We start from the raw sequence: 23510 nt of genomic DNA on the forward strand, positions 1-23510 counted from the left end.
TTTCTTATCTGTTATTAGTTAATGTTAGACTGGTATTTCTAGTTCACTAAAATTATTTTGGTAAATATTTTGAAACTACATGTTAAGAGGGTCAATATTAAGATTTGCATCCCTTGTGCAAATTGCAGAAGGTGCTTTTTTGTTTGTACCTACAAGTAGTATAAAAAGGAGAATTGATCAAAAGGTGTGTGTTACCTTGCCGCAGCAACCTCTCGATCCCCTAATTACAATTCCCACAAAACCATTCTGCAACGATGAAGACTAGCTAGCATCTACATTCACCTTGAGGAAAGGAAATGTAAGGGGTGACCAGAGAACCACCGGAGCCTCCACCATTGAGAGAGACTGGAGGGAAACAGAAGTGGCACCAGGAACACAGAAGCCAAAGTAGAGATGGCAAAAAGAACCTATGTGGATAGTGATTAAACAGAAACTGGCACCTAGCTTTCCAAATATGCCAACAAGTAAAGGCAACATGAGAAAGCAAAAAGCACTGCTCCTCCTTCAACCCAAACCTCCTAGTCACAATGGATTGGAACCAATCAAGCCAAGAAGAAATCCAAGGTCAATCAACTTTATAATTGAGAACTCCATCAAACCAAATAGGCTCCACCCAAGGGCATAATAAGAGGAGATGCTCAACAGATTCATCTTGACAGTTACATATTGGACACCTCGGTGATGGGGCAGATTTCCATACAAATAGACTACACTGTATATGCACAAATTTGTTTATGTTTTTTTTTTCTTCACATTATTGTTTATGCTTGTTTTCGTCCATTTACCATTAAGTTGTCTTAAAAATGAATAAAAAAAGGCATGATGATAGCTATTTTGTTTGCAAAATAATAGGAAGATCATTTTTTATACCATATTTTGTAAAACAAATAATGTGACGGTTGATGGTTTGATTATTTTTTAATAATTTAAAGAAGACTTCTAACCAGCAACCGCCACATCATATGATATACAAATATAATCTCTATAGTATCACTCAATTTTGTTTTTAATTTTTCAGTTTACATTTTTTTGCGTGGGAAATGAAAAAAGTATATGTGGAAAATAAATAGTGAAGAAGGAGACGAGAGAGAGGAGAAGAAATACACATGAATGAACGAAAACAAAATCTTGAAAGTGAAGCAATTTAAAATAGTTTTTATTTATACGTTTCTTCTATGTCTTGTTCAACCCTCTGTCATTCACCATTCTTCATTCTTCATTCCCTTGAAGTATTTCTTTTCTATCCCTAATACAACAAATAAATCAAAATTTAAAACGAAACTGAAAAGTAAAATGCATCTCAGACTCTAGAACAAAAAAAAGAATTGAAAATGGCAAAAAAGTATGTCTATTGAGTGCTGAGTAAAGGAGGCAAGTGAAAATAAAATATAAACATGTGTAATTCGCATTCTTAACAAATTCGAGATCTTACAGATTGAGCAATCTGAACTGTTCAAGAAAAAGATATATAAAAGTTGAAGAGATAAATTGTGCACGTGTAATTAGCATCCATTGTTAACAAATTTGAAATCTTACAAATTAAGCAAATGGAACCGTTCAAGAAAAAGATATATAAAAATTGAAGAGATAAATTGTGTGTGAAATGATCTAAGTGAGATAGATTAATAGGAAGTGCGGTGTAAAATTCAGAAATGATGTCAATAAAACAAATTCGAAAGAAAAGTGCACCTGGATCAGATCTGAATACTGACAAACAGATGAGGTGGCATCTCATTTGTTATGACGTAATCAATTGATTTAATCCGCCCCGGCCCCATAGATTTTTTTATTTTAAGGGATAATTGTACTATGACCTTCTATACTCTAGAGCTATAACAGTTTGGTCCATTTACATTTTTCAAAAACCTTTTTAAATAGAGCGATAACTTTTTTTTTTTTAGTACATCGATATTTTTACACTAAAGGGAGAAAGTTTGACTAAACCACACAATGGACAACCTAATTTGGTATCAAATTCCCCATCTACGAGATTCAAACCTAAAACCTCTCACTTTCAAGTGAAGTGGAATACTAGCTTTAATCAACTAAGTAGTCTAGATGTATAATTGATTTTTGCTATTGCAATCAATCGCCATATGTTTGAAAAATAACTTAAGCTATTCTTTCGGCCAATCTATTAAGTGAAGTGTTATTTTTTTAAGGGTAACACCTCGATTTATTTAGAACAGCAAGTTAAAAAAATAATCATGTTTATTGTTCATTTAACAATCTTGATATTATGATTATGAATTAGCATCCATACCAGGGGTGGGTAAGGGTCGGGCCAGGCCCAAATTTAGAAGGACTAGACTAGACAGGCTTAAAAAGGAAACAGGATGGGCCAGGCCGGGTATTGCAAATCTGATCACTGGAACCGGACCTAACTTAGCCCATTTCAAACGAGCCGATTCGGGACGGGTCCACTGGTCCTCTTACTCTTTTTTTTTCTCGATTTTGATCTCCTCCCTATCTTTAACTCGCTCATTGTCTCGGCCAAGCCCAACCCGACCCAGACCCGCTCCACCATCACCGTCAGATTCGCCGTCACCACAACCTTCTCTTGCACTTGTCGAGCACCTTGAAGCTCTCATCCCTCACATCTGCCACATAAAACCTAACAATCATTTCATAAATTCAAAGCTAACATTTTTAATTAAAATTTTTATATATACATAAACATGTGTGTGTGTGAGTGTGTGTGTGTGTGTAATTCTACTGTACCTGTGGAGAACAGAACAGGAGGCGAAGCTCGATGTTGTAGATTTTGAGCCGGTTGCTGGGTATATGCCTGGTTATGCTTTGTTGAGATTGGAGAAGACGAGAGGAAGAAAGGGGTTGAGCTGGGTTTTGGGCAGGTGAGATGGGAGAGAAAGAGGGGGGAGGAGATCGAGAGGGAGGGGATCGGGAGAGATCGAAAGAGATGAGAGATGAGGTAGGAGACTCGGAGTGGAATCGGGAGAGAGAGAGGGTGAGGGTGAGGGTGAGGCTTGAGTGAAATTAGGTTTAAGAAGGGTAATAGACAATAGTCAGTAGGAATGAACGGTTCGGGTCAAGGGCCCAGTTAAGAGTTACCTATAAAACACAAATGTTCTTTTTTAACCAAAAAAAAAAAATTATCTACATTAAATGGTGGAGGTGTGGGCTAATGCTCACAATGAGCTAGTAGTAATATGGTTCAAATTCGCCTTTGGCAAGAATCGAATCTAAGACTTCTCACAAAAAGGAATACTACTAGACGACAATACTCAGTAGCAACACAAATGTTAATAAGAAAGATTAATATAAAAACTTACAACATTTGAGATGTCATTGTGATAGTAATATTAACATGAGGTCCCTTTTTGCCCCATTAAAATTGTTAACAAATTGAGAAGTCAACAAAGATCAGTATTGTCAACGCTTGGTGGGTATAAAGAGATATCATGGAGATTAATAATAGGATGAACACAAGGATATATAGTAGTTTACCCATGTATATTTGTGTTACACGAGAATAGACTTCGGAGGCCTCTAAAGATAAAGGGGTCCAAAACTTTTCTTCAACTTAACAACCCCTTTATATAAGCCTAAAACCTTCTACTAGAGGGTCATGTATGTGGCTTTTATAAGATGATGTGGTGACACACCCCGATCCGGAATGTCCACTTGGACTCCAAATCAAGCTGCGATGGCCGACACCTTAAATGTGACGAAGCCATAAAGTGTACTGTGGTGGAATATGTGAATAAATTTAAACCTAAAAGTGCCTAATTTAAAGAGTGTGCTGGTGAGCGGGAATGAACCCATATCACACGTGATGTCAGAGCATAAGTAAAGTACAGTAGAGTGGATTGATAATTATACCATTGGAGGTAGTCTCCAATACCATATTTTCCAAGAATCCTCGTCGACAAAAAGCTCAACCACTAAAACTTGAAAGGGCGAAAGGGTAAGTGGGCCTAAAAATAAAGTTTTGTAAAACCCTTTTCGAAAACATAATAATCCTTCACTATAAAACAAGTATAGTTTCCAAAATATACATATTACGTATAATATGAAAATACCTACCGTAGCCTACAAAATCACAAGATTGCCATGCATCACAATATTGAATAAAGTACATATAACAACCAATAACACATAATCTCTCCTACACAAACATATCACATCGGGTGCTCATCGACACATGATGATACACGAGTTCATGCAGAGGTATTATGACATGAACATGATTGGGTGTAACAATAATATACGCTCTAGTGCTACAATCACGTGAAGACTGGTGGTATTCGCAATCACATACGAGTCGGAGTTGCCTATTGCAACCTATATTGGATCCAAGGAGAGCTTACGATGCGGATGTGAACATACATGTGAAAGACTGGCCCTGGCCCTAGGCAAGCACTGACACTGATGCAGCAAACAATGAGCAAATAACATAATTATAATCATGCCACAACCATTCAACAATTCTAGTCAATATCATATTATTCATGACCATAAATATAATTAAGGCATCCCCTTATAGTAAGCTTGCATGTGCATCTTGTAGGATTATTTCATCATTTCCCAACAATAAGGCATTTCTTATAAAAGTAAGTTTAATCATGGAAATCACATAGAGAATTTATTAATAATTGTATATATGGAAACTAACCAATACATATATATATATATATATATATATCAAAGAAATACCCACTCACAAATCATGTCGTCGAATCGAACCCGTTCGAACTAGAATAGCTGAAGTCACCCATAATAATCACACCTAAGCAATATATTAGGACCCATTAGTAAAACTCCATTAAAACAATTAAATTGGGAAAACGGAGTGTGAATTTGGAACTAGGGTGTTGAAATATGCTAAAGAAGGTCCCATGTAAGTTTCGTAAAAAGTCAACGGTCAACCCTAAAAGTCAACCGAAACGCCTTGGTGGTCAACTACGTTAAAACTTTGGAATTTCACTAAATAGATGTCAAAAATGGACTTAGAATGTCGAAATTAGCCTAGGAGGGTTTCCAAGAAATTTTGAAAACGACAATATAAGGAATATTCTAAGAATATTCCAATAATATTCCTAGAATATTATGAGCCCAATTTTGGAAATGGGCCGGCTGGGGCATTGGCCCAAAGGTTATGGACCGAGCTGAGCAAGAATAATGCCCCAATTGTTTGGGCCGGGTTCGGACCAATTTTGGGCTTAGGCATTTTCCTTTTTTCTTTTTTTTTTTCCCTTCTCTGGCCAGTTGCCGCTGCAACCGCCAGGTTCCACCCAACTCTGACCACTCCAAAACTCCCCTAAACCTAGCCTTCCAATATATCAAAATGAAGATCACAGAAGCAAGGGTTCAAATTATAACTTTGGTTTCCTCGGCCGTGGCCAGAGGTGGTCGAAAAAAAAGGGTCAAAACGGTCTAACCTCCACCGGAAAACTGAAAGCTTTCCCCTCCCTGTGTTGTTTTGCCAACTCGTACCAATAACTCAGAAAACAATCCAAAACGACAATAAAAACATGATCTAAAGGTACTTGATCCTTACCTAGTCGGAGATGGTCGAGAGTTCGCCGGTGGTCCATCGGGAAAAGGGTGGATATTGGCCTCTGTTGCTGTGCAAAGAGGGAAATCTCAATCTAGGAGCTTTGGTCTTCATCTATGGTACGAGTTATGACGCTCGCCGAAGGGAGTGGCAAACGGTGGTGGTCGTTGGTGGCAATGGAGCTCGCCGAAGGAGTTGTGTTTTGCTGGTCTCTGTAGAACGGATGAATGAGGGAGAAATGATGTGTGAAATGCGAGAGAGATGGGGAGAGAGAGTCTCAGTGAGAGAAAGAGTTTGAAAGAAAGGGACTGAAATTTTGGGAGAGAGAGGACACGAGATTGGAGGAAGGGATGGGGACTCCCACGTAGGTAAATTCCCATTAGACAGAAAATGAGAGAAAATCTTCCCTTAAAATATTAAAAAAAACCAAACATAAAATATTTAAATAATAATATAATAATTTCAAAAATATATATAAGATAGTAATTTTTCACAAAAGTATTTCTCGGATTCGTGGATTCGCAGTTTTGTAAAATCTTCGTCGTAAGTTCATATTCAATTCTGCTTGCACCTATGCGTTCGTACCATCGAGTACTTCAAGAATACGGCAAAATAGTAACTCTTACCCATCACGAAAAGATAGTCAACGAAAAGTCAAAATCCTTGCCATTAATGACTCATTTGGCACTCCAAACTTTCTATAATTAAAAAGAAAAATACACTTGTGAGGAGTATAGAATGAGATTTTTGGAGTGCTAATAAAAGTTGCCTTTATAAAATCGTAGAATTAGGGACAGGTTGTCACATATGGCCTCATCTAAACCGTTCAATAAATATCTAGAGATCAACAAATATCTAGTCTTGGTCAAATAGCCAAAGGGTCTTCATTTAATGGTGATTTATAGGAAGAGCATTCATAGGAGGTAGTCGTCCGTAGAAAGCTTTGGAGAGGCAGTCGTCCGTAAAATGCTCGATAGATGTGGTCGTCCGTAGAGCACTCGAGAGAAGTGGTTGTCCTAGAGAGTTCTGGAGAGACGATCGTCAGTAGAGCACTTGGGAGATGTGGTCGTTCGTAGAGCACTCGGTAGATGTGGTCGTTCGTAGAGCACTCTAGATAGGTAGTTGTTCATAAAGAACCTGGGAGAGATGGTCATCCGTAAAGAGTTCGAGAGAGGCAATCGTCTATAGAGAGCTCTGGAGAGACGGTCATCTATAGAGAACTCGAGAGAGGTGGTTTATCATGTGCCAAAGGGTTTCTTAAATCTAACAGTGATCTAGTCCCCAATCAAAGAGTCCTTCATCCAACGGTAATCTAGTCCCGGTCAACGAGACTTTCCTTAAAATAGTGACATGGCAAGAGTAGGGTCAAGTTAGATAGGGATCCGCGTTAACAAAACTAATGAATGGTCTTGCCATACCAGTATGAGCCGCCTAAAAAGGTCTACATAGACCCAAAAAAGCAACAAGTTGAGCTACAAAGCCCACAATACCAACTCGAGAAGTTCCAGATTGAGCATAATAGCATGAGTCACTAAGTACTATAAGTAAAGCACTCAGCATACTAAGCACTACAAGTAAAGCACTCAGCATACTCACTCTAAAATCTCTAACATCAATCACTAAAAACCTAAACTGCTAGACCTGATCAATTTCTATTCTCTGTGACCTAGCACCGTGTCCGATAACTTTTTGACACATAGTCTTAAGCATGTCTGCTCAATTCTTAACTTTGCACCACATGTCAATCACTGCCAAGGAAAATAGCATATGGAGAGCCCTCAACTATAGCCCACTTGCCCAGAAAGAAGCCTGATAAACAGAGCCCATATCTGTGAAATCCCATCCTCGGATTTCACTATTTAAAATTACATGTCTCGTATTTTGTATTCATATTCGTAGTTTTGACGTGTTTATATTTACGGCGTATAAAAATTTTATTCGATAAGTAAAAGGACAGAATTACCCCTATTGTGTTAAATGAGATTCTTTGTAGACATACTTGATATTTTCATAATTTATCGGATTTCTTTGCATATCTGAAAGGTACATGTTGATACAAATGCGTGGGCACAAACAAAACGTAAATTGGAGTTATAACGAAAGAGTTATTAACGAACAAAGACAAGGGCAAAATGGTCCTTTACTTATTAAATATGGAAGGCTCCAGATTTGTTGGAGCAGGAATGGTGGGGATAAACCCACATGTGTGGCTGTGATAAAGAGAAGAGAAGAGAAAGGGGTGTGGAACTGCCCAATTAGGGGGAGGGCGAATGAATGAGAAGAGAGAGTCGGGATGGGAAGGGAGAGAAGAGAGAAACACTGGATCACCCTAGAACCGACGACCCGACCTGGTTTAGCCAGACTTCCGCGAGTTTTTTGACGATTTTCTGTCAAATTTTCGAGCTACCACCTGGAAAACCCTCCCCGATATTCCTTCTCCCATTTGCACCCATAATCGAAGAAGTTTGGCCCTAATTTCACAAAGAATGAAACCTATCAGCGTTAATAGTGCACGGCGGCGATTCACAGTTTCTGTGAACACTACCGTCGATCACCACCATCAATCGACTCCTCTCAACCCCAGGAGTAAAGCCCAAACATTGGATAACGCGTTGGAGTTCGTTTGGTGACGAATTGAAGCTCACCCCTTTCGGGGTTTCCAATGGTTCGAGGGATTTTCCGGCCAAACTAGGCTTAGCCCAGGTATGAAAAATGTTCCTCTCCTTGAGTTGTACATTTTTGTAAAATTTGGTGAATTTTAGTGTTGGTCGGAATTTGGGGTTTCCATTCGCTAGAAATCGCCTCCCGTGGCGGCACGTGGCCAGTGGGCCAATTTTGCCTTTTTAAGTTAAATTCGATGTTTCTGATTTCAAATATGATAGCCGTTTGATATAGTTTGATAGTTTGAACCTAGTATGGAATACTATGCGACTTGACCATTTTATGATTCGATGATCCGACCGATGAATCGTCACCAAACATTAATATATTATAGTACGTAATATTTGAAGGCCATAGGAATTGACGGATTGGGAATCCGACGTACGGATCTTCCTAAATTGAATTTCTATGTTTGCAAAACCAAACGTTGATAGCAACCTAATTCTAGCAATTGGCAGAGATCCGACCGTTGGATTATTCTGAAATTTTAAAATATTGTTCTAGAAGATAAATGAGACCCACTCTTAGGAAGTTACCGATCGAAAATCCATGGGCAGATGTTCTAGATTGACTTGTATAGGGTTGTGGACCTCACATTTGACAGAGACTTGACTTTTGTTCAATATGCTACGAATTGATCTTAATTATTAAAATCAGCATTACTAGAGACTATGTAGGGATTCGTGGGCCTATATTGGTTAGTGAGTTATCCCAGATAATATATACATCGGTTTACGTGTATGGAACGTCATATTGTGATATATATATATATATATGTTTATTTATCTTCTTAATAATGTGAATGATAAGTATGATAAATGTTATGACAATGTGATCCTAGAATCATATTAAAAGTATTTTGTAGAACTTATATGCTTGTGTGACATATTAGTTAGTGGCCGTGAGAAGTTGATGGTGTAGGTGACTACGTTGTAACTCATAAGGGGATGAGGTATGGGTAGGATGTGGTACATGGATGGTCCTGCTTGGTATATCCGCGATAGGGGACCATACGTATTTCAGGGGTGATCATGTTTGGTATATCCGTGATGGGTGATCACTGCTTGCATGATTAAACTATGCTTATGGTTCTGCTTGGTATATCCGCGATGGGGGACCATACGCATTCTAGGAGTGATTATGCTTAGTATATCCGCGATGGGTGATCACTACCTAAAGATGTAGGATACAGTCCTGTTTGGTATATCCGCGATGAGAGATTGTTAAGGGTGATCATGCTTGGTATATCTACGATGGGTGATCACTACCTACATTATTAGTCTATGCATATGGTTTTGCTTGGTATATCCGTGATGGGTGATCACTACCTAGAGGTAGGATGTGGTCCTGCTTGGTATATCCGCGATGGGGGCCATACGTATTTAAGGGTGATCATGTTTGGTATATCCACGATGGGTGATCACTGCCTGTACAATGAGATTATGCCTATGGTTCTGCTTGGTATATCCGCGATGGGGGACCATACACATTCTAGGGGTGATGAGGATTAGTTGTACTTGGTACATTTCGATAGGCTATCATATTTTGGTTGAATTCCTTTGAATGGTCTAGAATCCCTACTCTTGCTCATTTCCATAAAGTTAGTCCGACCCTAGGTTCGAGTGAGTAGGAATTGCTCATAGTAGACGTTATGTATATAAACTAGAATTATCATGTTATTACTTGGAATTCAGGTAGGGAATTATGTAGAATTCCTTTATTAAATTCATGTATTGAAATGCGATCTTACTGATTGATTAATGTAGTTAAATGTTAATATAGTGCATCTTTGATTCTTATGACTGATTAATTGGAGTGATTGTGGAATGATGTTGGATATGATTGCTATTATTATGATTAGACTCGTTGACCAATGTGGCTAGAGAATAACATTGTGCTTCGTTGACTGTTCTTTGAGATGTTGTATATTATGAATTGCGATACTATATGAAACGTAGTGCCTTATATGATGGATAAATTGGAAATCTTGATTGTCATGTGGGTTTGTTATGTAGCCCTGAGTCTAGTAATTTCATGCTTGTCAAGTTCTAATGATTGATTGAGGAATTTTATGCCTTTCAGCTTGAATGGACTGTGATATTTGTCAAATTGTAGTAAATGGTGAACTACGAATGACTTGATCCCTATTTAGGATACGTAGGCAGTCTAATGAAGAGGTTAGATGCAGCCATAAAGTATACGAAAATTTCTAAGAAATTCAAATCTTGAATTATGCTTTGTACATATCCCGGAGGTGGGGTCTGTTGGATATACGGATACTTGGTGACGTCACATGTCGATTCTGGACGTATGTCGGGATTGGGGCATGCCAATAACTTTTGGACTAAGAAGGCATAGCCTATATAAGGAAGAGCAGAGACCCAAAAAAGGCACTGGATTCTGCAAAGAGAATAGGCTTAATATTGTATCATTGTATGTTCCTTGAAAGCCTTATAACCCAACACATATATCACATATTGTCAGTGAATGTAACCCGTCTCTTTGGATGAACCACTTAAACCCGTTTGTCTTTTAAATGTCAAGTACAGTTGCACTTATCATAGTTAATCGTATTGATCTTTTGTTGATCTCGCCATATTTGAGTGTTAACAAGTATCACAAGCCAATTACGCACTAAACAATGCATAAATGGCTTATGATAGCCACTATAGCATTTTTGTTGCATGATAGTCATTATTAGACTAATGAAGTGGAAAATACTTTTTATGACAGTGTGTAAGTGACTCGTGATAGTGCCATTATGACATTCATGTTGCATGAAAGTTATTTTCGATAATTGGACTAATGAAGTGACAAATATTGTTTATGAACAACCAACAACAAGTAATAGTAAGGCAAGGCATTGTCACAACAAAATAGCAACATGGGCGCAAGGATGGCAAGACAAACAAGGAAACCCTAACAAATTTTAGAGGTAAAGGCATAGGCAAAAGCTTAATAAACTAAGGTAAGATGAAGGCTAAGGCAAGAGAAAAGTAGGACAAAATCCTAAAAATATAAATTTAGGGTCAAATTTCCTTATCCCCAGGTATACTGAGTTGTAAAATTCTGATAATATTCTAATTCCTTGGCATAATTTCTGAATATGGTCAATTACTCTCCGTCGAAACTTTATTGCCGTCAAGTCTCAATTTCTTCGATTAAAACTCTGAACCTAGACTTATTATGCGACTAATTCATTCCTATCCCACCAGCCACAATCTTCAATCCTTACAATATTCTAATCCTTATCAGAAAACATCTAAATCCTCAAGAATCCTAACTTATCTAGGACTCAGCTACTCTATCAGCACTACATTTTTCTTCTAAGCCAAGCCCTTCGCCATTGAGCCGAAAATCAATTCGGCCAAAAATGTAGAAAATAAATCAATTCTAATTGAACAAACGAACATAGTTACAAGGACAAACAAACATTTCCAACGACCTAACTTAAAGAGAGATCTTAGACAATAAAATACAATCCTGAAATCCCATAAACTTTTCTATTTTCTGATGCTCCAACAATAACATCTATGTCATCTCTTTTTTTTTTTCATTTTGGTAAACACCTATATGTTACCTTTATCCTATCCCCACATAGATTGGGACCAACTTGTCACATACCCTCAACTACAAGGGTCCAAAGTGCAATTAGCTTTAATTTTAATTGATTAATCTTAATGGACAAATCCGTGGGACCCACATTGGATGTGGTTGGTCAGAGTGGCATCCAACCACAGTCCTCTCTGGCGTAAATTTTGGGCACAGCTGTCCGCTAGTTGGAGCTCCGACAGCGCTCCAACGGATCGCTATGTAGTGCAATTTTATTTCCGATAAAGCTCTTTGGTGGGCCATACTCGAATTCGTACGCCAGAACCCGAAAACCGAGAAGGGTCCGAATATTATATGAGTGGCACTGGCAAATTATAAAAAGCTAAATGGCTGGGTACGTGTGCATTGTGATCCAGGAGCGATTTTTCAGTGTGATCAGTACATGAGAGGTAGTATATCATGTGTTATTATATAAATGGTAAAATATATGTGCTAAAAAATTAATAACTTAAAAAATAAAATTTCCTACCATTTTTATTTAAATACGTAATATACCACTTATATTCCCGTCATAATTAAAAAATTTCGCAGCTTCCTCCTTCCAATCCACGCATGCTGATACGTTTTTAAAAGGAGCCCGAATCATCTGCGGCTTTTTGTCAGTTTCCGTGAGCTGGGCTTTTGATTGCGACACATGTCAACCGTTGCCCCTATGGTATTGGCTGAGCCTAATTTGCAATTTTTCAACATTTAAATAGAATATAAAGTAGAAAATTGTAATTTTATAATTTGTTGATTGAATGGTAAGGAATGTGACGAAATGAAAATCTATTGACAACTGGCATTCTGGATGAAATATACACTTGTCAACAAATAAATATTTCATGTGTCATTTTATGAACGTTAAACATGATTTATTATTAATACGTACTTTTCAATTATGCAAGTTATGCAAAGTTTTTCAACATGGAAAATCTTTCCTTATAAATAAGGAAATGTCATCAGAACTTTTGTTTTTTTTTTTTTTTGTTCGAAAATTGTCGTTGTATTGACATGCACATCAGTTTTGACCATTATATGTAGTAAGTATGTGAATTGAATTTTTGTTAGAATGTAATTAATTTAATTAAAAACTAAATTGTAATACTCTTATCATTAAATATCCTCACTGTCATGCCATAATGCCGTCCAACAAGACATTTTTATTACTCTTTCAGTTCAGGATTTAAAATTTCTGATCATAAAAACCTATCGATATTAAATGAGGGATAGTGAAGATATAAATTGTATTAAGACAATATTAACTCGTATTCCTCTATATGTTGAATAGTTATTGTGGCAAAACATATTACAAGTAAAATCTCATTTAAAAGTTTCCACACCAGAATGTAATATGCAACGAGACGAGAGTTTGAAGTAGACACTAAGCATATTTCGTCTCTTTATCGAACTAGTTCTCGAGTATTATCATCACCATAATTTATCTCTTTTAAGTCATAAATCATTAACTTTGTGAAAACAATTTTTTTTATCAAAATTTAATTTGTTTATTTCTCCAAATTTTAGTTTAATTTTTTTATCAAAATTTAATTTTTTTTTTTATCAAAATCTTCATGTTACGGTCTGTAATTTATTTTTATCTAAAAATACATTTTGACAAATTATAGCGTTAATGTGTTAAATGTTAGGAAGAGCAATTGGTTAGCAAACTACCATAAAATCCATTTAAATATGAATAAATATTAAATATTTTCCATAAAAATGAAAATCTGAAAGAAGAAAAAAGGAAGAGAGGCCATGCTTAGGTCATTGAGTTCGGCCGCAGCCTATAGATTCTCTGCACATCAGACGCTAGCTGTTTTTACAGCCTGTCTTTCGTCTTCATACTTCATCTTCTTCTTCCAGTCTTCTACCCATCTCTCCCCTTATATTCCTAATCCCACCCAAAACCCAACAATCACAACGATCAAACCTCCCAGGTCAAACCCTGACCAAACCTCCCAACCCTGTCAATGGATCCGTGCCCGTTTGTACGGATCCTCGTCGGGGACTTGACCCTCAAGTTTCCCATGGCCTCCAGGCCCTCCTCCGCCACCGTCCACCCCTCCTCCTCCCCCTGCTTCTGCAAAATCAAACTCTCCAACTTCCCCCACCAGGTCTCCACGGTCCCGCTCATCGCCAACGACGGCCAAGCCGCGCAGACGGCCACCCACAACCACTCCCTCGCCGCTTGCTTCAATTTGAACAAAACCCAAATCGAGACTTTATCCTCCAAGCGACCCATCTTGAAAATCGCGGTTTACACGGGTCGGGTGGGCTCCACTTGCGGGTTAAACAGCGCGAAGTTGTTGGGTCGGGTTAATGTGCCGCTGTCAGAGCTGGGTGTGGCGGAGTCCAGGCCCGTTGTGTATCAGAACGGGTGGATCGCCATTGGTGGGAAGAAGAGTAACGGCAATGGCTCCTCGTCGGCGGAGTTGTATTTGAGCGTCCGGGCCGAACCCGACCCGAGATTCATTTTTCAGTTCGACGGAGAGCCCGAGTGTAGCCCTCAAGTATTTCAAGTCCAAGGGAATGTGAAGCAGCCGGTCTTCACTTGCAAGTTCGGCTTCAGAAACGATTTGCAATCGAGGTTAGTTTTCACTTTCCAGTCCTAATCACAAGTTTGGTTGCCGAGAAAATCTCTCAATTTTGCCCTAGTGCGAAATTGGATTTCCGCAATAGGAAACAAATAAATCGCCACTCAATTACTAATTTTCCTTTTTAATTTCGTTTTGTTTTTCAATAGGTCAATGTCATCACAGCCAGGCACACCGCGAAATTGGCCGCCTTTCGGTGGGACCCACAAGGAGCAAAGCGCCAAGGAGCGGAAAGGGTGGTCGATCACGATCCACGACCTATCCGGCTCGCCCGTGGCGGCGGCGTCGATGGTGACCCCGTTCGTAGCCTCGCCAGGTTCACACAGCGTGAGCCGGTCCAACCCGGGAGCGTGGCTCATCCTCCGCCCGAACGAGGGAACGTGGCAGCCTTGGGGCCGGCTAGAGGCTTGGCTCGAGCGCGGCGGCTCCGACAACGTCGGGTACCGTTTCGAGCTCCAGAACTCGACTCTCGCGAACTCCACCCTCGGCGCAAAAAATGGCGGGAAGTTCTCGATCGACCTGACCTCGAGCCTGACACCGGCGAACAGCTCCCACAGCAGCTTCGACTTAGGGTCGGGGACGTCGTCCAGACCGGGATCGGGATCCGGATCAGACTTCGGGTTCGGGCTGCTTCCCAGCCTGGTACAGAGAGGATTTGTGATGTCCTCTACGGTGGAGGGTGTCGGGAAGTGTAGCAAGCCGGAGGTGGAGGTCGGGGTACAGCACGTGACCTGCACGGAAGATGCGGCTGCTTACGTGGCATTGGCGGCGGCAATGGATCTGAGCATGGATGCTTGCCGGCCGTTTTCTCAGAAACTCCGGAAGGAGCTGAGGCAGCACTAGATTCGCCGGGGGGTGGTTGTCGTTTAGAGGGAAGGGTTTGTCATTGCGGAGTCGGCTAGGCATCGGATTCTTTTTTTTCTTGGTGATTAACTGCCAACACAGCATTTTTTTCGGCTGCCGTTTTTAAAATTTTTAAATTTTTAAATTTTGTTGGATGAGAGTGTACAGTGAGGAATGAGTCGGCAGGATTTAAAATCTTTAGATCAATTTTTTTTTTCTTGTAATTTTTGTGAATTGATTGGGCTGTTTTGTTAATACATGATTGAGTTTTTGTTTGAGAAGAATCCAATGTTTGGTGGGAAATTTATAAAATTATTTTTGATGGGATGGCACAAATTAAAAATGCAGGCTGTCCAGAGTGGATATATGTTGATTGATTATTTGATTTAATACTTGGACGTGTGTAATTGTAATCCTAATTCTATAATTTTTAGAGGTGGATTGTCTACCGTCTTATTTTCATACTCTTCTGTTTGTATGTTGTGTAGTCAAGTTTAAGTCACGTTAACATTTTATATTCCTATTACTTTTTATTTTACTATTTCTATACAAAATTAATATAAAATGTTGACGTGACTTAACCGTAATCACATACGAGGGCATGAGAAGAGTATGAAAATGAAAGGGCAGACAATCTCCTCCATAATTTTTTGGTAGACAATTATGTTTTTTCTTTTTATAGAAATTTTTGGTTTTGTGAAAGTTAGACACGTCAATGCAACAAATACCAAAAATTTCGCAAAACCAAACTAATACATAAACATCGGTTTTTTCGGTATTATAGAGTAATGTATAATTGTTGTCTTGTAGCAATTTCAGCCTCTGTAAAACAAGAAAATTGTCAAGCTTTGGTTGTTACGATTTTGGATGCGATTAAGGAAATATTTAAAATGTGCATTATTATTATTATTATTATTATTTTTAATTTTTTTTATTTTTACAAACTATGAAAGGAGAGAGAGAGATTTCGAACTTAAAACATATGTGGTGTGACTTGAGATACCAAACCCATGCACTATTCTATTTCTCCTGCCAAAAGGCATTGTGCACAATTATTAAACTCTAAATTATTTTAGGCCAGCTAATTTAAAATATGAAAAATGGTGGGATTATTAATCACTCCTGAATTGCTGACCGCTTTCCTCTTTTATCTTCCACTAAACTCTTCTTTTATCTTCCACTAAACTCTTTTTTTATTAAAAGAATCATATTACTCAGTCCACCCACTCATGTTCTGCCTAAACATAAACTTTGATTGTTTTTAAAAGAAAAAGAATTAAAAACATGTTGCCAGAATTAAACTCATGACTCCTCACATCTAAAGAAAAAATCATACCAATAATAATTAGGTGGTTCAGTGGTTGGTGATGAATTTTAAACCCGTATTCCACACGGCACATCCTAGGTTCAATTCCTGACGATGGGGAATCGCACGATGGTGGCTATGGGACGCTGAAATGTCTCTGTTAGTCTTTTTGTCCTTCAAAAGAGTGGGCTGTCTTGGCGAAGCCTCCAGCTCATCCTTTTTTATTCATACCACTAGACCAAACACCTAGAATGGCATAGTTTTTTTTTTTTTTTTTTTTTTAGTACAACGATATATTTTACACTAAGGGGAATGGGAGTTCAGTTAAGCTGCACAATGGACAACTTAATTTGGTATCAAATTCTCGAACCTAAACCCTCTCACTTACAAGATAGTACCAAGTGGCCAGTATGACATAATTTTTAATTTCTTAGTATTTCTTTAAAGATAAAAGGATAAAATTGTAATTATCAATTTAAAAAAAAAGAATTACTTAAAAAAAATAATTTTAATAAAACACTTATGGTACTGTTCATTAAAATTAATTTTTTTTAAACTTTTCGTTAGCTTTTATAAAAAAGAAAAACAATAGGGCCAGTGACCAGGTGGTTGGGCTGAATGATTTCATGATAATGAACTTATAGCCCACATCCCTACTCGTCCATCAAACGCATTGTGTAGGCTTAAAACACCGAACATACTGGAAACTCCACGGCACAAGGCTGACTTGCCGGTGCTGTGCTGCTCGCCGCTCTGCTGACTTCATTTGCTTTGTTTTGGTTTGCTTTGTTTTGACGCCGCCGCTAGGGGTTTCAAGCTCTCTTGCAATGAAGGCTCTAAGCTGGTGGCTGATGCTAGTAGGTTCGCTCCGGCTGGTCTCCGTCTGGTTCGGGTTCTTCGACATTTGGGCTCTCCGCCTCGCCGTCTTCTCCAAATCCCCCAGTACATACACTTCTCTCTCTCTCTCTCTCTCACCTAAATCTCACTCCCATTAATTTTCCTGTTTGGTTGCCGAGAAAATTGTCTGGTTTACTCTTGGTACTTGGAAAGTTGAGAAAAACAACCCCTTTGTCCATTTTTTGTGGTACGTTTCACTGCAGAGAGAGCAAATGTTGATCAATGTGGGAGTTTGGTTGGATATGAATTTATAACTCTTGTGTTCTTAATCGTGTGAGGAAGTTAAGGAAGCTCTCAACTATTTGATTTTATGGATTTTGTGGACATCCAGAGAGATCCAAGGGTCACATTTCATCCATAAGTAAAGTTTGAGAAAGTTTGAGAGTCGTCTCTTTCGATGCAAATCCGTAATGGGATGGTTTTTACTTGAATTATATGTGCTTTGGGGATGAAGGCGTTGTGTGGATGTTCAGATTGTTTGAGATTTTAGATATGTTAAATGCCTCAAATCACTAGCTTTCATGAGGCAGTAGGTACTGTTACTGCATTCGAGATTTGATGTCAAGATCACACCCGATGTTTCTCTCTCGTATTGAGAAAAACCCAAAACTCAGATCACTAGCTTCATTAGGTATTACTACTGTATTTGAGATTCGATCTCAAGATCACACCGAAGTTTATCTTTCATGCTGAGAAAAACCCAACACTTGCTTTGTCTAATTCATGGAAGGGATGCACGTAATCTTCGTAGTCCTTAGTTCCCTTATCTCATAGAGTTATCCTCCTAAATTGTTCATTGCTGAATCAGCATTTGCAACCTTGTGATTTTTGTTACTTATGAGACTATTATGTTTCTAATGCAGAATGTAGAGTTCGGTTTTAGTTTCTGCTTCTGGTTCTTAGCTATTCGCTTTGCACTTTTATTGTGTCCTAATTTTTCATGTGTTTTATTTCTGATTCTTTTTTCTGTAGTGACTGAAGTTCATGGGAGGACATTTGGTGTCTGGACTCTTTTAACTTGCACACTCTGCTATCTCTGTGCCTTTAACCTTGAAAACAAGCCTCTGTACCTAGCTACCTTTCTGTCGTTTGTCTATGCACTCGGCCATTTCTTGACCGAGTACCTAATATATCAGACGATGGCCATTGCAAATCTCTCAACTGTCGGCTTTTTTGCAGGTATCAATTCACTTGGCTATATTACATCAATATTACTTTGCATCCTATGTTGTTCTGGTAATAATGTGCAGCAATTAGTTTTTGATATCGAAAAAATCTACTCTACAGCCTGTTATATGTGAACTTACTTATTTCAAAGCATAAGAATGTTGCTGTTGCTTTTAAATGCCATAAATCACACTTAAATTTGGGCTGCAAGCACTAGTCGGGACTAAAGACAAATATTTGTATATCTGATGAAACTTATCAGAAAAAAAGAAGGAGAAAGAATTAGAGGATCTATAATTACTTTGCTAATGCCACCTTTTCTGAAGTAAAGTTATTCGGAGAAGAAAATTTTGTTCCATCGGCACTTTTAAAAGAGAACAAGACTCGATTCTCGCTCATTTGATGGAAAAGGAAGTAGAGAAAACGGTGTATTCATAGTCTATTACAGAGTATATTTTTAATTGAAAATGAATCTGTATGTCTTTCAACTGTTTGCAAACTATTTTTATGTGATAATATCTGATGACAAATAGTGTTTGGATTTCCCGTAAACCCTTAGTTGATGTTTGAATTACTGTCTTATGGTAATACCATATAGTTCTGAATTTCCCTTTCCAGTGATGGTGCTTTTTTCTGATTGCTTATTTTATGTTGAACTGAATTGCATAAGCAATATCCGATGAATTTTCTTCTGATCATGATCAGGCACGTCGATAATCTGGATGCTGTTGCAATGGAATGCACATCAAGCTCAACCTATATTGAAATCAGAATGAAGCGTCTGATTTCGGCCTCGGTTTTCTTTGCACACGTTGATTAAGCGTCTTCTCAATCATCCTCGACTTTTCTGCAACTGTAATTTCAATTTTGTATCTGCTATTGCAATGAAATTTGGTGTAGCATTTGAAATTCGAACTCCGAACTGTTCAGAATGCACTGAGTTTTCACTTTCTTTGTAAGCTGCCATTGCGTAACGTTCTTTACCTCGGTTTAATTATCACCTGAAATTTGTGCTGTCATTTAAGACGCAGAGTTACCTCATGCTGGAAGGGCAGCAACGCGAGCAAGTTCCGCCTGTTAGAAGGTTGGATGAAGTTTGGCTTGTGTACTTGTCAGAGTTTGAGAGTTTGGTTGTCTTCAACGACGAAAACAAGGCACAACCTGTTTCAAAGAAGGTTTGTATGTTCGCGAGGTTTGGCATCTTTACTTAAAGCGGCTCAAGGAAGGTCTTTAGTCCCATGTTTCGAAGGTGTATAAAGATTTGTAAGAAAGCGGACGTTGTAAACAGCTAGGAGATGCAGTCGGCATCATTCTCCAGCATATGCTTTGCCTGGCTTTTGCTTGGTCTATTGTATACTAGGTGGTGCATGCTGGTGTACAATTTGACATGAGAGGTGAATATTTTTGCCGTACAACTCTGCAATCTCATTCTATGAATTTGGTGCTGCGGGCTCACGTGCCACAACATCATTTTATAAGCCGAAGCGAAAGTAAAACGTAAGAGCTATTATTAACACTTCAAAAATAGTGACTGTCGTACGTCAAGCCAAAACTTATCTATACGCCAATATGTACCACCAAGTATACAACAGACCAAGAAGTTTTTGTTTCATAGCGTCTGGCGAAACTACGTTTTCCAGCACACCAGAGACCACCAACAGGTCAAAGGAAACTGCTTCCAAAACAAAGCACAAACTGTTCAAAACTCAGCAAAACAATTCGCTTATTTTTTTTCCGATTCAATCATTCAAAGGACATCCAAATTTTCAACTTGGATCAACAATTCAATTTCATTCTTAAGCATAACGAGCTTCGTCCCAGGAGCTTACAACTTACACAAACAGCAAACAAAAAGAATAGATGAAAAGAAAGATAAAAGGTGCAAATAAACAGCATAGTGGACGGTTGGATTTGGTTTTACAGATTAAACCTGCTGCTGATATAAACTAGCCTACATTTTAATTTTTAACTGCTATATTGATTTTCTCGCCGTGGATTAAAATTCACAAACACTAACCTAGTTGCTTTGCAAAGGCAAGCATGAAAACATGAAGCATCAGAAGAAACCAAAAACCATGATCATCATTCTGCTGCAACCTCTCCATTCTCATCCCCCTCGGTTGTTATCTCTGGCAGTGTGGTTAGATCAATGCGAGCCTCTTTCTCGTCTTGGGTGATATGGGAATCAGAAGAATCAATTGGCTCATGATGAGTCGTTTCCTCTGTCCCATTTGTGGAGTCTGAACCTTCACCCCTCCTGTCCGATTCACTTGCACCATTAGACTCTTCATTCTGAGCGGCATCTGTGGTCTCCTTTATCGATGAAGATCCAGAACCATCCTCTGTTTCAGCTGCTCCATCAGATCTTACGATATTCTCTGACACATTAGTCGCTACTGTATTAGAGGAGTTAGATGATTCTCCTGACGCCCCATCTGCATTCTCAATTTTAATGGATATTGTTGAATTTGAGACAGATTCATTGTTCTCAGCAACTGTGTTGTTAGCCTGTTCCACAACCATGGTTTGTGTGATCACGTCCTCTCCAGTAGTCCTACCATCCACCGTTCCATTTTCAGAGTGAGCTGACTCAGATACAGTCTCTGTTAAGTTCTGCTGGTATGAACCAGTTGCCTGGTTGATATCTGTTGAGTTATTGCCAGCTTCTGTACTCACCATTGTCAAATTATCTTTAGCTTCGGTACTCACCACGGTTGAGTTATTTCCTGCTGCTTCTGATTGATCATTAGATTGTGTTTTCACCATCGCATTTAAGAGTGAGCTCTCGGCAGGATTGGACATATTACCATCAACTTTCTCTTCACTTGTAGCTACATTTAAAATAGTACCATTTCCAGCCATTCTCTCTTCCACCATTGTTGAATTGTCCTTCTCTAGTGTAGTAGTTTCGGGGTTCTCATTTGAGTTTTCCGAACTTACTTTCTCAGTTTCAGTGCTTATAACTTGATTATCATGGGTCACTGCACTAGAAGCATCATCCCCCTTGTAATTCTCCTCTCGTGCTTCATGAGCATTCTTATCATGGGTATCATTATCTTGGTCATCTGATGAATTCTCATGTTCTTCTTGTTCCTCTCTCTCTTCACCGTCCTTCTTATCACCATCTTTCTCATTCCCATCATCTTCTCTTTCTTTCTCCTCATCTATAAATTCCTCATCATGTTCCACTTCCCCTTCTTTCCCCTCTTGCTCATTTTCATCTATCTCATCATCTCCAGCTCCTCTTCCGTCATCTTCCGTCTCCTCGTTCTTGTTTTCTTCCTCCTCTTGCTCTTCTGCCTCATGCTTCAGATCCTCTTCTTCCCGCTTTCCGATTTCATGCTTTGGATCCTCTTCTTCTCCCTCTCCTACTTCATGCTTCTGATCCTCTTCTTCATGCGCGTCTACTTCATGTTTCTGATCCTCTTCTTCATGCACATCTACTTCAGGTTTCTCGTCTTCCTCTCCTGCTCCTTCGCCTTCCTCCTCTTCCTCTTGTTTCTCATTTTTAGGGATTTCAAGTTTTGGAAGGTCTTTCCTCCCAAGTTTTGGAAGCTCACCCTCACTCAGGCTTCCGGTTGAGATTTTTTCATCTTTCTTATCTAATGCCACTTTCTTATCGTGGGAATGCTTGACCTGATAGAGTAACCAAAAGCAGACCCCAAGCAGCAGACAAATCTGCAGAACATGCTTCACCCTGATTCCTTTGGTTCTTTGGTTCCTACTCGGTGCCCGCTTGATCATGATGTACGCCCCCTAGTACCCTACTCCTATCTTTACGTCTCCCTATTCGCAAACATAAAAAATATAGTGTCAGAAACCTGCCTATGCTCCAAACTGTAAAACTAATAAACTTAAAAACAATACCCAACCAATGCAAATCAGTCAAATTAAAAGTCTAGAACACAAATCTAGGTTTCATATCATACAAATTTAACACCAAAACTTTAAAAGAAAACTAAACATTGTCGAAACAGATCCCTTGTGCGCCCAATTTATGTTTAAACTCTCACTCAAACTGCACGTTTTAGGACGCGATTAAGATGACCCCAATTTAGAAATTCACCTACTTCTCTACATACTTTGACTCAAAACACCAGAAACATACACCCAAATACACTAATTTCACTACACAAAAGAAAAGGGAAATTCAGAATCCAAGCTAACCCATTCACTTCCTCATAGGAAAGCGGCAAATTTTACTAGAAGCAAAACCCATAGCCAGAAACATGGTGGAAAATTAACAACGAAACTGAAAGATAGCGTCCAAATCATAACTGGATAACGAAGTAAACCCACAAGCAAACCCTACAACACCCCATCAATCAGAAAGATCCTAAATCACGTAAACCCCCAAAAAATCCAATCTTATTAATCCACAAGCAAAACCCATCTTCCAAATTAGTAAATTGTGAGCAGCAAGAAGCTATTCTACACTAATAGATGGAAAATATGGGAAATTACTGATTAATTACTAAAAAAACATACACTTACTGCAGAAATAAAAAAAATGGAAAAGATGTAAAGAAGGAGAGAGATAATGGAGGAAGACGAAGAAGAAGGAAGTACCTGAGAAGCACGCAGTTGGAGTCAAAGTAAAAGGCGGGGGTCGTGGATGTCAAAGCACTTCTCTGTCACACGCGGGTGGAGAGAGAGAGAGAGAGGAGTTTCTATACTTCAGTGGAGAATGACCGGATCTAATGTCAACATTAGTTCCAATGAAGAAACGAATAACTAGTAACTTGTATTTGTAGGTAGTAACTAGTAATTAGCGTTCATGTTGTCACCCTCGTGGTTTTTTTATTTTATTTTAACAAATGATACTATTTTCATTAAAGAAGAAGGAGTTGTGCTTAACTTCACAATGGGCGAACAATAATGTAGTTCAAATTCATCTTTGGCGAGAATCGAAGCTAAAACCTCACACTTA

The 23510-nt window shown here is 38.7% G+C and overlaps 3 protein-coding genes across 3 annotated transcripts; 2 read left to right on the forward strand and 1 right to left on the reverse strand.

The window, feature by feature from the left end:
* Positions 1-13711: 13711 nt before the first annotated feature.
* LOC125470994 lies at positions 13712-15573 on the forward strand. Its single transcript, XM_048570850.1, has 2 exons — positions 13712-14360; positions 14517-15573. The coding sequence occupies exons 1-2, from the start codon at positions 13744-13746 to the stop codon at positions 15208-15210; spliced, it is 1311 nt and encodes a 436-aa protein (XP_048426807.1). The 5' UTR covers positions 13712-13743; the 3' UTR covers positions 15211-15573.
* A 1712-nt stretch (positions 15574-17285) lies between these two features.
* Positions 17286-19599, forward strand: LOC125471021 (ergosterol biosynthetic protein 28). Its single transcript, XM_048570877.1, has 3 exons — positions 17286-17458; positions 18386-18592; positions 19286-19599. The coding sequence occupies exons 1-3, from the start codon at positions 17344-17346 to the stop codon at positions 19354-19356; spliced, it is 393 nt and encodes a 130-aa protein (XP_048426834.1). The 5' UTR covers positions 17286-17343; the 3' UTR covers positions 19357-19599.
* Positions 19600-20662: 1063 nt separating this feature from the next.
* LOC125470971 (dentin sialophosphoprotein-like) lies at positions 20663-23065 on the reverse strand. The gene is made up of 2 exons (XM_048570813.1): positions 22748-23065; positions 20663-22366 (listed from the first exon to the last, which is right to left on the reverse strand). Exon 2 carries the CDS (start codon positions 22322-22324, stop codon positions 20663-20665), a length of 1662 nt encoding a protein of 553 aa, XP_048426770.1. The 5' UTR covers positions 22325-22366; positions 22748-23065.
* Between the last annotated feature and the right edge of the window lie 445 nt (positions 23066-23510).

Source organism: the organism of the source record quoted next, unplaced genomic scaffold (genome assembly GCF_019419815.1).
Source record: "Pyrus x bretschneideri cultivar Hongxiangsu unplaced genomic scaffold, Pyrus_bretschneideri_v1 Contig55, whole genome shotgun sequence".
NCBI lineage: Eukaryota > Viridiplantae > Streptophyta > Magnoliopsida > Rosales > Rosaceae > Pyrus > Pyrus x bretschneideri.